Raw genomic sequence first — 15,883 nt, 5'->3', positions numbered from 1 at the left:
CTTAAAATACAGAACAGTAAATAAAGAAGTAGAGTAAACAATAATATTTTCTATTTTGAACTTTTTTATTCATTTGAGGCTTGACTCAGTACTGAATATCAAGTCTCATAAAATTTTACAGTAGGATGTGAAATAAAACAACAATCATTTAGATTTAGCATGTGTACATTTCAAAATAAGAAAAGGTCATAAATTACAATATCAGTATCTTAGAATTGCACAATAATTTATAAAATTCGGTAACTTAGCTCTGAGTCATATTCAGAAGAAAGTGTACCTAAAGAAGTACTTCCAAAATGGCAAGAGGTAGGTAGGGGCACTGAGATTAATTCAGTTAATGCAGTAAGCAGAAAAGATGGGAGATTCAATTTTCCATATTATAACTTCTCAATATTAGTAATTTGAGTTCCTAATTCTTAAGAAACTATAGACTTGGTATTTGAATATTACAAACTCTTATTTGAGCATATCATATAATGCATAAAACTGATATTTAGAAATTGTTTTCAGTATTTACTTTTAAGTTAAAACTCAACTAATGTATAACACTAAAATTTGAATTATAATTTACAGTTTAAAACCAAACATGTTTGTTTTGAATTTTGAGCTAAGCTTTATGAGGGCTATTTGTGCTGGACTTCCCTAATTTAGCAATGTAAGACTAGAGGGATGGCAGTTAGTCATCACCACCCATCACCAACTCTTGGTCTTCTCTTTTACCAGTGAATGGTGGAATTGACCATCACATTTAACACCCCCACAGTTGAAAGGGCCAGCATGTTTGTTGTGACGAGGATTTAATCCCGCAACCCACGGGTTACAAGTTGAGTGCCTTAACCACCTGATTTGAAATTAGTGTTTTGAAGAAAATGTTTAATGAAAAATTTTGTGGTAATTAAATTTTTCTTATCCAGCTTTCATCATTGAGTCATAGAAATTGATATGAATGTTATGATATTATGCCATTCATTAGACATGTGGTATCAGATTATGTATTTTCACCACCTAACTTTCAAACTTCCAAAAGTAGTATGTAAAATGTTATTTTTTTTGTGTAACCATTTTAAATAATACAAAATCATAAGTTATTTTATCCATACTACAAAATTTCATTGCAGTTAATAATTTTTATAAAGTAAACTGTATCTGTTCTAAAAGAAAAACCTTTTGAACATCACCCTTTCTTCATGAGACTATAACAACAACAACACAAGTTTACTTATGAATACACTTTGCAAAGGCTGAGAAATTGTGCAGGAGGAACTGTGAACTTTTGACTAGTTGTGCTGATTTCTCCAAGCCAGTTCCCTTGGCTGTGGCTTTGCTAGATAGTAGATAGGGATAGTGGGAATCTTCTTAATCCATTCATGCACGTCACTAATCAGATGATGAGACACTTGGCTAATCATTGAAATTAACTTTTCAAGTAACCATAGTTTATTCTCTTTAGAAAGCACACTAGCTGACCTTGCACTCAGTTTATTAAACTAAGCCTCAGATTGACCTTAATGTGTGGTATTCAAGTACAGTAATGCCTATCGCACAGTTATAAGTAGCTGCAAAATACAAATCCATAAATGTTTTGCACAGAATTGTTTCAAACATGAACAATAAGAAATCCAAGCTAATATCATTGTGCAATCAACAAAGTAATCATTACTCAAACATTAAAAATAAGTCTCCATCCAACTACTGTCTTACAGGTTTCTTAGGACTACAACAGGCTCAGAGAGAATTGAACAAGATGTGTAGATAGAGATGAAATCCATAACTTTAATACATATTCCACACTGTTAAGTCTAACTCTGAACCTAGTGCACTTTATAACAGATCATTTCATAGTAAGGAAGTACTAATTATTGTAATGATTTAAAACCATCTCACTTCAGGATGACATGACAATAAAAACGCAACTACAAGTGTTACAGCACAATAGATACAGCGTATAACATTTGCCTAAAATAAAAGATTAGTATTCATATAAGACTTGGATCTCATTTACATAGACACTTTAACTGCATTTAAAAAAGTATGTTACAACAGAAAATGTAACGTACTAAATAAAATAAGCAAAAGTTTAAAATTGTGAAGTGTTAAAACTATGAATGAAAACCAATTTTTGAAAAACACTCTAAAAAATTTATCATACATCTGGAATAGCTGCTGCATACCTATTACATGCAGTGAAATATTAAACTACTTATGTACGACCAAACGGGTCCCAAAAATAATTTTCTGATCATGACTTCATCAGTAAATAAAACAGTAAAAACCATTATTTGTGTGAACCTCAACAGACACAATTACAATGTTCATCATGAACTGGATTCTTTTTATAAATCTTTGAATCAGCATGATGCACAAGCACACAGAAATGAACTAAAATCTGCTGATAATGATATATATGATATTGATGAAATAACTTTGTTGAGGACCAGTATTTTGTAGAATACAATCACATTTCAGTTGTAATACAGTACATTTTATGTATATATATAATGTATATACATGTTATTATTACTGTCTACAAATAAATCTTGAAATATCAATTCTCATAGAGCACGGAACATTAAGTAAAGAAATATAGATCAACAATGATCTTTCCTTGTCAATGAATTTGTACTCACTTTCCACAGTTTGTTGATCCTTGTCACATTTTACAACTGGAGTATGTAAAATATTGTTCTTGTTTTATATACACACATTGATATAAAGAACATCAAAGGTTATATTTAAGTACCACAGATGTCTAGTGTAATTAATAATTCTTATTAATTAAAGTGTATTTATGTCTAAAAATATTTTCCAAACATCATTCATCTTACCTTTCCTTGTGAGTCTACAACAACAAAATAAGGATCTTCTCATGAAGACAATTTTCAAAACCTAAAATACCACATAGAAAAAATTCTGAGCTTTCAATTGGCTATAAACATTTCATAGAACAAAGTAAGAATGTGTTAACAGTCATTTCCAAAAACCAAAGAAATGGACAGAATTAACTTTTTTGATTTTCTAAATATAGTAATATTTCAGAAAATAGATAAGAAAGGAGGTTTTTTTATTTTATATTCAAGTTTGTCAAAATTTGGTAATTTAAATTTCTATTTGTTAAAAGTATAAAATTTGCCTTTGGATATCAGAAATATAATTTAAACCAAAGAAGCATTTAGCATAGTGCATGACAAACAAAAATTGATATTTAGGAAATTGTTTTAATATTTATTTTTAAATTAATTAATTATTGTGTACTATTACATTTGAATTACAATTTACAATCTGCTACCACATGAATTCACATATATTCATAAAATAATGGTTCAATAATGTACATTCAATAGATTTTGAATGTAAATCTACAAATGTGATAACACTCCACCCCTACACATAGTCATACAGTTAAGAAGGTGTAGAATGAAACAAATACAATTACTAGTATAAAATAATAAATAACATTCAAGCCACCAGAAGCAATACTTAAATATTATATATGCTATTAAACTGTTCTAACATGCCTTGTGAAAGCATCGTCTTCATGTACTGTATGGTTTATGGAACACGCATGAAAGAGTGGGGTGCTTTGGACATGAAAGCTTTCTCATGGCATCTTTTGCAAGGGCAACAATCCGCAGACACACAAAACTTGGTTTTGGTAAATATCAGTAAAATCATGTTAACAATAAAGAAGGGTACATAATTTCATTATAGCAGTAATTTGGTTGTTCAACATCATAATACTATTGTATTAATGCACCACATAGAGGTGTGTGAATTTCTACACATTACATGTGGCACTTAGAGCATAGTGAAAGCTAATCACTAAGTTGTTACTGAGTAGTCATAGCATATAACTAGTTGAAATATATCCTGCAGACTCTCCCTTCAGTGTCACACAAAGAGGGATATCTAAGAATGGGTTAACATTCAAAGAGTCATATCCATAGTTTCATAACAAAGTTGTATAGTACTTTACACTTCCTTGTGTATGTGAAACTTTATTGTTGTATGATGTAGAAGCTTCTTCTCTGGATACTTGTAATCAACTAAAGAGAGGGAATGAATATGGTCAGATTTATTTTGGAGAAGTCAAGATTTGCTTTTAAGATATATTTGTAATTTCTTTCTTGAACATGCTAAATGTTTGTGCTTTAGTTATTCACATGGAGTAAAACTTTAGGGCAAGTAGTTTTTTGATGCAAAAGAATGTTCTTGTAATTCCAAAAATATTAAGAGACTGGCTTATCAAAACTTCCATAAACAATACGTTCATAGAATTTCTCATTAACTTTGTCACTTTTCACCAACAGATGTGAAAGGTTGCAAAGATCATACGTTATTTATTAGATAAAATACTTGGTTATACAAGCAACGGACCATTTTAACTGAGAAGATATTCACCAACTGTCCCATTTATTAATAGAAGTTGGAAATGTTTTTTGTGTGATGTATTTTTCTCCAAATTCTGATGTTTCAAACAAGACAGTTTTTCTTAATTCCTTAAAGCTGCTATAAATCATTTGTGAATGGATTTTTTTTAGCCCATCTCAAGCCCACCACCACCTCTCCAAAGTGTACTCTTCTATCAAAACTATAGAGAATCCTGGCTGATACCCATGTCATTTAAATGTAAACATCCAGTGTACCTTTGAAAGATTATAAATGTCAATACACTCGATACAAAAGTTAACACCAAAGGTAAACAACACAAATAGCCTGAAGTCAGCTTTTATATCTGATGAACATAAAGTTTTTGATGTTTATGACAATATCAGTCTGAGGCATGTTTATTGTAGTTTTGAAAACTGATTGTAAAAAATCAAATGTATCTCATACAAATATCTTTGGTAGCATGTATGTAAAGTTCAATTAAAAGTTGTTGCTTATAATTATTAATACTGTACCAAATATAGTTTTGTTTCTGGAATATGTTAAATACTTTTTCCTTTCATAATTACTTGCAGCAAAGTCCACATATTGTGAAGGCTGTAATTGTACAGCCTGATCCAGTGTCAAATTTAAAAGTCATATTGATGTAAGAATGTTGTTATGAATTAGGAAGAAACAAAACTTTTGCTTATATCAAATTATTATTTTGTTTACCACAATGAACATTTTTTTATTATTATATTTGTTGACAAAAATAAGAAGAAAGTTGATGTCATTCAGATTCATCCTGATATTTTTGTGAAATCTTCATCTTTTAGTCACAAAACTATGTGTTATGATCTTATATATTCCAAGTTCAACTCACAGTCTGGAATAGTGGATTTGAATTCTTGTCCAACCAAAAATGCTTGTTCTTTCAGCTTTGGGACATTATAATATTATAATCTTTTTTGTGGGAATACAGTTTCCATTAAATACTTTAAAGTAGAAAGCAAATAAATAGAAATCACCCCTAATATTTCTACCAATTATACCTCCAACCTTTAAAAAAAAAAAGATATTAATTTGAAATATACACCCTACCATGATATTTGTGAATGATTTTTGATGATTATTCATGGCTGCTGACTAGATTTACATCACTGTCTGGATTTTGACTGATAGATGGGATATTCTGAACACATTTCAGTGCTGGTCCATTATGGCAGTAAGTTGGTAATATGGACTATTAACAACAATGCAATATATATATATACACACATGTAAAGAAACTCAGGAAATAACCAAAATTACATAGTAAAACACATACCTACACATATAGAAGTTGCTCAAAAATGAAACCAGTATGCAAGTGGTACACAAACATTTACCATAATGTCAGTGGCACCATGTTATACATACTTATGAATAATGGAGATTTTCAATTTTTTATTATTTATATGTGGAGACATTCACAAGTCATGGGTTAACTCATTTTAAAATATTTTCAATTTTTTACAAGCTTCTTCATAGTTTTCAAATTGTTTGAAAAATGTATGTTTATAAATTAATTTTGGGTGCTGATATATTTACATGCAGTCCAGTTATGTTTTAATCATAATATACATGTAATTATCATCATATTTTGAACTTTTTATGTTAGTTTGTATAATAAAAATAAATTGATTAATGACATTGTCAGTTCATCACTAGATTGATTTATAACATCTACAAACTAAAAGATAAACAAAATGTATATATGATTCACTCTGTTCCTGTGCAGGTACAGTGGTAAATTTATGAATTCTTAATGCTAAAATGAGGGGTTCAGTTCCATTTGGTGGACACAACAGACAGCCTGACGTGGCTTTGCTATAAGAAAACACACACACACACTCGTCTCCTTAGTAATGCAATTCTGTGTTTCACCATCAACTATTTCTAGTTTATTCATATAACATTTAATTATTTTCAGGCATATTTTAGTGTTTTTAGATTCAATTTTATGCATATTATTTCGTAAAATTTGTGAAGTATAGTTATAATTTATAATGCTAAATTTGGATGTTTCCTTGATAAAAGAACAGATTTTAATTTAAACTTATCAAAACTCCTGTGAATCAGTATTAAGTTTATCAGTCAGAAAAGTCAAATAACATGAATATTTTGAAGTACAAATGTTGTTTGTAGTAAAAGATCTGTTTGTATGATTGCAATGCATGTGGAACTTGTACATGCTTGGTTTAGTTGTATTTTTATAAATGAAAGGTAAGCTATATTACCAACATTAAGCAAGAATAAATTTGTGTCTAAGAGAAATAATCTCAGATTTATAGAACAATGGAAAACATCCAAGAATCATTATAAATTTGTATCGGCACATCTGTCGTTAGTAATGTAGTACTAATATTAAGAGTCGTATTTCAGTTATTAACCTTTTTCTAAATTTGAATCAGGAACAGCAAGATAGTTGTACTATATTTTCTATCCATTTTCCTTGTCGTGTAGAAAATTAAATTTGATAACAGTGCAGTTAGCTTAGATGTTATCATTTTATGATATGCATAGTTGATAGTGTACATTCAGTCAGATTAGATTATTATGTAGCTTACCAACTTGCAGCCAACAGTATATAATATTCCATAGTTTTAAAATATATATGGATGAGTGCAAAGTGAATTGTTTTAATTTGACTGTGTACACAATATGTAGTTATTATAAATTAACTGTATACATGACAACCATGTATATACCTTTTCATAACGTGTAATGACTACGTACCCCACTGTAAACAGTATTTTGCACGTGATTACATAATTCAGATGACGTAACTTTAAAAATAAAATTCCAAGACAGACATGTATGTTGTTAAAGTTTAAAATTAACTGTATTATGGTTATCTGTTTATTTTCATTGTGTACAACCTCAGCAGATATTTACAACAATGTTATAACAATAACTTGACACACCTAAATGTACAGTTATAGTAATATTGTCTTACGTGACATATTTTAAACTTGAAGTGACCTAAACAAATCATCTTATTTAAGGCATAATGAACATTAAAATCTTAGCACATACATAAGCTCTTAACATTAGGTTCAAGTTAGTTTCACTGTTTAGCATTGTTTTGACCAGAATTGTATATTTCTACTAAATAGGTTTGCCATATATTTTTATGTAGAATGAGCAGGATTGATAAATGGTGACCTTCAAGTCATTTGTTAAAACTGTATGGGGTATTATCCATATTAATGTTTAGAACTCTGTTGTCTCTTGTGAGTGTGTTTAACTGTTGGTTATTGTGGAGGAGTGAATTTGAACTTGAGTACGAAAAACAAAACAGGTTATTGTAATATTCTAGATGTAAGAAATAGTGTGTTATAAGGAACTTTACAAAATCATACTGTTCTCTAAGATTGTGGGAGTTTTAATATTTTCTTACAAAAGAGTGAGAATGCAACTATATTTTTGTTTGAAATGTTTCCATGGTCTTATAATACTGTACTGGTATCTCTCACTTTCTTAATATTTTCTTTAAATGTTGGCTGTGATTAAGTTTTTGTTTGCTATTCTTTGTATTACTTTTATATTGTTTTAATAATTTGGTATTGTGCTTTTTTGCTGTTTTTTTTACCTCATGAATTGTTTGTACTGTCTTACTGTATGGGTATTGTAGTTTGTAATTTTGTCTACATATTGCTTGCTGCAGGTGAAGAAGTGCCTACTTCAAGTTTTCCCATTTTAGAACTTTGTAAAGATTTATACTGAATACTATTCTGTTTTTTCTCAAAGTTTTATAGTAACATTAAATGAATAGCAGTAAAACTTGTTAAACAGTTAACTTTCTTATAATTCTATATTTAACTGGAAAAGAAAAGCTATGCAAATTTTAGGTGACTTGAATCTTAATTGTCCAGGAATTAGTAAAATGTTAAAAATATATTGGGTCTAAATTGAGATTTAGAACAAGATTTAGTGTGAACAAAACTGTATTTTTCTTCTGTACAGAACTATAATATTTTAAGCCGTTTTCACTGTGTGAATGGCCTTCAAGTTCAACTTTCCAGCTCCTAGTAGTCACGTCGGTGATGCTGAACAAGATTAATCTGAAGAAACCTGTGAAGGAAGAATCTGTTTATCAGAAGGAAAGGTACCAATAAACAGTGGAGGTGAAACTATGGGGGGTGGAGATGTCAGTCAGTCCACAGCGCGTGCACATTTGTCTTTTTTGTTGTTGTTGTTTAGGCATGTTAATTTTAGTTTTGTTGAGTTTTAAACAAAAATTTTAGTTTTTATAAGTGATGTAGTTAAAGGGGTCTCAGTAAAACTCGCAAATATTCTGTCATTAGCTGAATCGCCTTTAACGTTACCGTCCCTCATCGAACAATTTTAACCCTTTAAATAACGAGAATCCAACAGGATGCATGCAACGTCAAGCACAGTGAAGCTTCGTAATTAATACATAAAAAAATCAAACAAATTCATTCAAGAATCGAACAATATAAACACAAATTATATTTATCTACAACTTAAAATTAGACTCTACACTAGTAAAAATCAGACCCTCACATTGTTATGAGGTTATCAGATAATTTTAGAGTGTCGCAATCTGTAGACTGATTAAAAAATCTAGTTCTAGGTAAAAATAAATATTTTATTATTTTACTGTAATTGAACTAAGCAAGGCTATAAATAAATGAGAAGTCTTATGTCAATAAGGCGTGAGAAGATAAACAAAAGAATTTAAGTTAATTTTAAAGATGACAAATATGATTTTGCATTAAATCTTATTGATTACACTGAGATTTAAATTATCACAATAGTGACGTAGGAAGCGCGAAGCACGAGCTACTCCATTTTTCCCAGTAAAAAATGTACCAAAATTTAGAAAATCATTCTCTGTAGAAACAGAAGAATGCATAATATTTAATCCAGAAGCCAAGAGCTTCCAGGATTCTAAGGCGTAAAGGGTGCATTTGTGGCACCTTCACTCGGTCAAATAAACCTTTGTTTTGGTTCCTACACCTTTGCAGGAACAGAATAAAGGTGAAAATATTCTAACTCAACAACACTCGACGAGCGAACGCAAGCATTGGAAAAATCCAACCTCTGTATTGGTACCAGGCCGTACGTATACAGGTTTCGTCTTTCCTTATTTTGAGATTTTGGGAAAATGAGAATTTCAACAAACTTTAAGATTTTTTAATATTTACTCTTTAGTTTTCATGCGACGTAATAAAAACACACAAACTTTTAAAAACTCAGTTGTTTCTTGGAATATGTTCTTCAATGTTTATTTTTTCTTATCTCACTGTGTTTTCTTTTCCATCTTTTCTAGTCGACTCTGTCATTGTTTATAAATTATCTTGATATAAACTACAAATCTTAACTTATTCACTTAATGAGTATTTAATTCCTTTGAGTTTTTTCAATATTATATTTTAATACTGCTATCCTTATTAAATCTTTTATAATGTAACTGGTTTAGATAAAATGGATTTCTCTCTTACTTTCGAATGTCTTTATAAACTCCATTGTACTTGTAATTTTTTATCTTTTCTATTTGCTGTCTTTGTAGTTTCCCTGGTATTTCACTAGCTACCGTCCAAACACCTGCTTCGTATCCTAGAATTATACCCGAGAACAGTCTTAGAATAATTCAAAAATAGTCTTAACAATTTCTTTCCCGCTTTGTTAATCTTTTCTGCGTTCTCTCTATTTTTGTATGATCATTTCCACATTTCTTTTCATTTATGTTCTATTCCTGTTTCTTCATGTTATGTATAAATAGACGCTATTTTGTCTGACTTTAATATCATTGCATATATTTGATCTGTAATTTATCACCTCACTCCTGTTTAAAACACCCCATACATCACGGTGGCTTTTCTTATGCTTTGATATATTTTTAATCTCACCAGAATAATACTGAACATGTAATTCTGAATCATTTATTCTAATACTGAAGCATACACCTCGTAACTCGTACTCAGCAAATATATTCCACCTTAATTACCCACTCATTCTGCTATTATTATTGTTTTTAAGAATTGTACATATTATGATCATTCAATATTCTTGTGGAAAACATTTTTTTTTTTCCCCAATTTTGTGTAATATTTTTTTCAAGTCTTCAATAATTTATCGTACCTGGTGCACATCTGTTTTTATATCCATGATTCATTTACACCTCAGATCATAAATCAACGATTTCTTTAATTTTTAATTTGTTTCCACTTCCTCGTTTTACATGTCTATCGTCCGTGGTCTGGTGATTATGGTCGCTCGACTCCCAGTCTGCAGGTAGCAGGTTCGAATCTCCTTCACACCTAACATGCTCGCCCTTTCAGCATTGGGGGCGTTATAATGTTACGGTCAATCCCACTATTCGTTGGCAAAAGAGTATCTCAAGAATTGACGGTGGGTGGTAATGACTATCTGTCTTCCCTCTAGTCTTGCACTGCTAAATTAGGGACGGCTAGCGCAGATAGCCCTCGTGTAGCTTTTCGCGAGCTTCAACACCAACAATCAAAAGAAAAAAGATGTCAATATATTTCAATTTCTACTGTCATTCTACTTGTGTCGCTATTTTCTGATAAAGTACCGGTTTTCTGACGGTTTCTGATTCAACTATTTAAATTAAATTCACTGTTTACCCGAATATGTTTATAAAATGAAAACAAAGGAAGTAGCTGTTGAAAATTGTTTGATGCAACAAAACTATTTAGTTAAAAATAAAACAGAAATTACGAGAAACAAATGTATCTATAAAATAAGCATATTCGCGGGTTTATGTACATAAAATGTTAAATTAGTTTGGATTATTTCTGAATAATATAAAACCATCACAAGAAATCATGAAAATTATTTATAAGTTATACATGAATGATTATCTATGATTAACCTTTTTATGTTTTTTTCTTTAACTTGAAGCTGTTAATTAAATATTAAAGAATGTGTGTCAGGCGTGGCATAGTGATTAACATATTGGGTTGCGTGTCGTTGGAGCCAGGGCTCGAGACGTGATTCCACTGAATATTCTTTAAGATATAGGTGAGTTATAAAGGTGATAGTCAATCTCGTTATTTCGTTCGAAAACAAAACGGACAATACCCTTGTGACGAAGAGTTCCGTAAATTGATTGGCTGGCTGGTTTTTCCTGTTTGTCTGTTGCTTAAAATCAGGAACGGTTGTGCCTAAACCCCCAAGTGTTATCTAAGCAAGAATATTAAAGAGATGTCAAGAAACTGGTATCTTATTTTACCATGTGAAAATGAAATAAGTACCTATCAGTGAATATAATGAATAACAAAGTGTACTGACATATCACCTGGCCTGGCATGGCCTAGCGCGTTAAGGCGTGCACTTCGTAATCTGAGGGTCGCGGGTTCGCGCCCGAGTCGCGCCAAACATGCTCGCCCTCCCAGCCGTGGGGGCGTTATAATGTTACGGTCAATCCCACTATTCGTTGGTAAAAGAGTAGCCCAAGAGTTGGCGGTGGGTGGTGATGACTAGCTGCCTTCCCTCTAGTCTTACACTGCTAAATTTGGGACGGCTAGCACAGATAGCCCTCGAGTAGCTTTGTGCGAAATTCCAAAACAAACAAACAAATTGACATGTCACCACAACAATTTACCGTTAAGCCTACATATGCGTTATTATCAACACAGAATTCTTTAGATTTATTTTCTCTGGTCAAAAGTTTGTTTCTCAGCGGCAAATCTGTTTGTATGTATATGGGGGGCACAGGCAGCCCGTAAAAAAAGATTTGTCCTTCAAACAAATAAATTAAACTCGTCAGTAAAGAGAAATGATGCTAATCGAAGTTCAAATCTGTTGCTAACATTCGGTTTCAGAAACTAATTAAACAATCACATTTTGATCTTGTTGTTAAAGGTTTCCACATTGTCCGATGTTTCGGGGCCCAATATGGCCAGGTGGTTAAAGCGCTCGAATCGTAATCTGAGACTTGCGGTTTCGAATACCCGTCGCACCAAACAGTTTGCCATTTTAGTCCTGGAAGCGTTATAATGTGACGGTCAATCACACTATTCGTTGTTAAAAGAGTAGCCCAAGAGTTGGTGGTGGGTGGTGATAAGTAGCTGTCTTCCTTTTAGTTTTACTCTGCTAAATTAGGGACGGCTAGAACAAATAGCCCTCGCGTTGCTCTGCATGAAATTCAAAAACCAAACAAAAACCAATATTTCCTTGAAGTTCACTATTCTTCTGGCGCTGCATGGCCAGGTGGTTGCGCTTGACTTGTAATGCGAGGGTCGCGGGTTCAATTTCCATCTCACCAAACATTTTCGCCCTTTCAGCCGTAGGGGCATTATAGTGTCCCGATCAAAACCACTATTCGTTGGTAAAATAGTAGCCCAAGAGTTGGCGGTCAGTGGTGATAACAAGCTGCCTTCCTTCTATTCTTACACTGCCAAATTAGGGACGGCTGGTACAGTTAGCCCTCGTGTAAATGTGCGCGAAATTCGAAAAAGAAAACAAAAACCAATATTTCGTTGAAGTTTTCTATTTTTCTACCTAAAAGTTAAAGCTGAACGTTAAGGCCACTTATTAACGAGTGTTTTATATCTTGAATATTATGAAGTGTTTGTTTATTATGATTTATATGTTTATTGTAGAGCATATTCAGCGGGGGTAACCACCGTTTTGAAAGTCGATACACTTATCTCTGTCCCACTGTGGATCTTTTTATAAAGTGAATGGAGTGATTTGTTTGTTGTTAAACGCGATGTTTTGTGAAGGGCTATTTGTATGCTGTTGAAGGTTTTTAAAGTTCGAATTTTACCTTATATGTGCTATCAGAATCGTTATCACTTGCAGCATTCAAATCAATAAAGGATACATTCTACTTAAGTTGGTTACTTTTGTTGTGTTTGAGAAACGAGCTTTTGTTGAAAACGTGCAAAGTGTCTTAGTTTTGTTTCTCTTTACACGTCCCTCCCAGTGTCACACAAGTATGTCTGCGGACTTGCACCGCTACAAACCGGGTTTCGATACCCATTGTGTAGCTTTGTGTTTTATTCCAAACAAGCAAGCAATTAAATCTTTAGGCGTAGTATGTGAAAAAAACAAAAGAAATTTATCACGTGACTGACTGGACAGTGATCAGCGTTCTGAACTGTGAATCGGAAGTCTTACAACTCGCGGCATGTTGCCTTAAAATCGCGCCTCGCACTTTGGGTGTGTGTCAAAAGAGCGACATTGAAATTACATTATTAGAGTGGCTCAAGGGCTGGATGTTAGCGCTGTTGTAGCCACTTTAAAATTAGGGACCACTAACCCAGATAGCCCTTGTAAATATCCGAAACAAACTAAATTATTTCTTTCAGTGGCCATTCCCTACACACGTCTGGTTGTGGAGTTGATTATGCGCTTTGACCCTCACTGAGCTGAGACCCCGTTGCCTTTCGACTCTGAGATTTCACTGACCCCTATGCTTTTGGGCGAAGTCTTGATGGGAGATAAATCGCTTGAACTTGTCGGGTTTTAAAAGACTTTCATAAAAGCAGTCTTTACGTGTCAAATTGTTTGGATAGTTTTCAATAGCGGCTGTTTGAACAAGTATGCACGAAATATTTCTATTACCTAAATTACTGAGACAAAACTAGACCAGTTTGACTGTTGTCTCTTGGCGACATATATTTCATAATAGTTTTACTTTTATGAGACTTTTAATTTGTTTTAAGTTCAAATTCCTTTAGTAACAAGTTTCTCCAGTATAGCTGTTTACATGTAACACCAATCAAATATTACTTTGTTATTATATGGTTACAAGTCTTATTGTACATTGCAGGTTATTAGTGGCGTGTTAGCAGTTGTCAGGATTTTTGAGATTGGAAGAAATATTTTTATCCTGGCATTGATTACGTAAATCAAATTGTAAAAAAGTTATAACATAATTGTTTAAAATTAATTGATTAAAATCAATCAAGCATGTCTTCATTCGTTGAATTTCTCTTTATTTGTTTTATTTTTGTCGTACTTTGGTCTCTCTAAGTGTTTCGGTCTCGTTCAGGCCAGTCGAGAGGTTGTACAAAGTAAATATAGGCAGCGATTATGTCTTAACTGTACTTTTCAGGTACTACTTTTGTTATCTTGGTTAAAAATTCTTACACCTAGCTCCTGTCAGTACAGTTTCTAAAGAATGGCATGTGTGAGGTTGTACAAAATGAGTTGAAGCAGCGATTAGGTCTTAAATGTGTTAACTGTACTTTTCAGGTACTACTTTTTGTTATCTTGGGTTAAAAATCTTACACTTAGCTCCTGTCAGTAAAGTTTTAAAGATGGCTTCTATAAGGGCTGAAACTGGAAAAACAGCCAAAGAAAGCTTGTTACACCATCAAACTTTAAAAGAAATCCAAAATACTTCAGCAATCCCGTAGGTCTTCAAATTTCCAGGTCGACAGCGGTTATATGAATGCCGTAGGTGAATTTCGTTTGCTCGTCAGCTCATCGTTGTACAAACGGTTTCTTTAACGACACTATAATAAACATGAAATGTAACTGATTTTACTCGCTGGTTTTAGGCAGAAATATATAATTGCTCAATATGATAAAATCAGTTGGACTAACGGTTGTGCTCACTTGTCTCTTGTTAAATGCAAAGCTACATAACGGACTATATTTGACTGTGCCCACTGCTTATCGAACTCCGATTTTATCTTGATGAGCCTGTAAGATTACTTCTGTGTTAGCGAGAGCCCCCATGCTTGTGGACAGTGTAAGAACTTGAAGACTATGTTAATATAAGCCTTTACCTCGTGCAACTAACTATTCACGTAATGTAATATACATCTTCGAGAGAATTTTGTGAACTTGTCTGGGAGCTGTAAATTCGAATAACCCTTCAGTGTCATATAATCAAGGTATTTAAGTTGTACCTGTAAAAAAAAGAAGGGCTGGCGAAACGACAAGTAAGTAACTGAACAGGAATATTAAACAAATATTTGGAAGTACTTACTTGGATTGGAAAAGTTGTTTCTATCTTATATGGAACGTGAACTAGAAGATAGGTGTTAACCTTAAAGTTGATTTGGCTCTAATAACGTCAACAAAAAACTCATTGAACGTTTGAAACCTGTGTCACACGAATATCGCTGTCGTGCAAGATTCGAATCTTCGTTCCAGACTTTTCTTCAAAACCAGCAGTTAACGTGAATTATTTTTCGTATTTAATCAGCGATAACAGGAATAATTATGTGGATACAGATAATTAAGATTTATTTCCCTTTTGTTTAAAATCGTAATTCTATTTTCTGATATCTTTGTACCGATATCGCCTTGAAAACATACTGTTTATCAGTATTGTAGGGTCAATACTAACTAACTCTTACTGTTATTTTTAGCCGCGGCATAGCGGCTCGGAGAACAGTTCTGAGTTGCTGTTGTTTTTCTTTAAGCCAAACGTTTAACTCCCAGCTCCGTCATTTCTTGATGTATTTGAGATTTAATTGCAGTTTTGAACTCAGAAGGTCAAACCCTTTCGACTGACGTATTT

General features: G+C 32.5%; 1 protein-coding gene and 1 long non-coding RNA gene across 4 annotated transcripts in view; one reads left to right on the top strand and one right to left on the bottom strand.

Moving 5' to 3' along the window:
* LOC143248855 (uncharacterized) overlaps positions 1-15,883 on the top strand; it is a 34,103-nt gene that overhangs the window by 3,305 nt on the left and 14,915 nt on the right. The window contains exon 2 of the mRNA XM_076497702.1: positions 8,377-8,515. Coding sequence (XP_076353817.1) covers positions 8,457-8,515 — 59 coding nt within the window. The 5' untranslated portion in view covers positions 8,377-8,456. The remainder of the gene's footprint in view (positions 1-8,376; positions 8,516-15,883) is intronic.
* Positions 1,182-15,784, bottom strand: LOC143248856 (uncharacterized). 3 transcript variants are annotated; one of them, XR_013027225.1, is made up of 3 exons: positions 15,347-15,784; positions 2,826-2,886; positions 1,182-1,377 (listed from the first exon to the last, which is right to left on the bottom strand). It is a non-coding gene; the product is annotated as an uncharacterized LOC143248856 (long non-coding RNA). The 3 variants fall into 3 exon arrangements; XR_013027224.1 differs by lacking the exon at positions 15,347-15,784 and adding an exon at positions 8,938-8,980; XR_013027226.1 differs by lacking the exon at positions 15,347-15,784 and adding an exon at positions 5,470-5,704.

This window comes from Tachypleus tridentatus, chromosome 4, assembly GCF_004210375.1.
Source record: "Tachypleus tridentatus isolate NWPU-2018 chromosome 4, ASM421037v1, whole genome shotgun sequence".
In the NCBI taxonomy this organism is placed as follows: Eukaryota; Metazoa; Arthropoda; class Merostomata; order Xiphosura; family Limulidae; genus Tachypleus; species Tachypleus tridentatus.
Note: the sequence above shows the minus strand (reverse complement) of the source record. Positions and strands in the feature narration are given on the sequence as shown.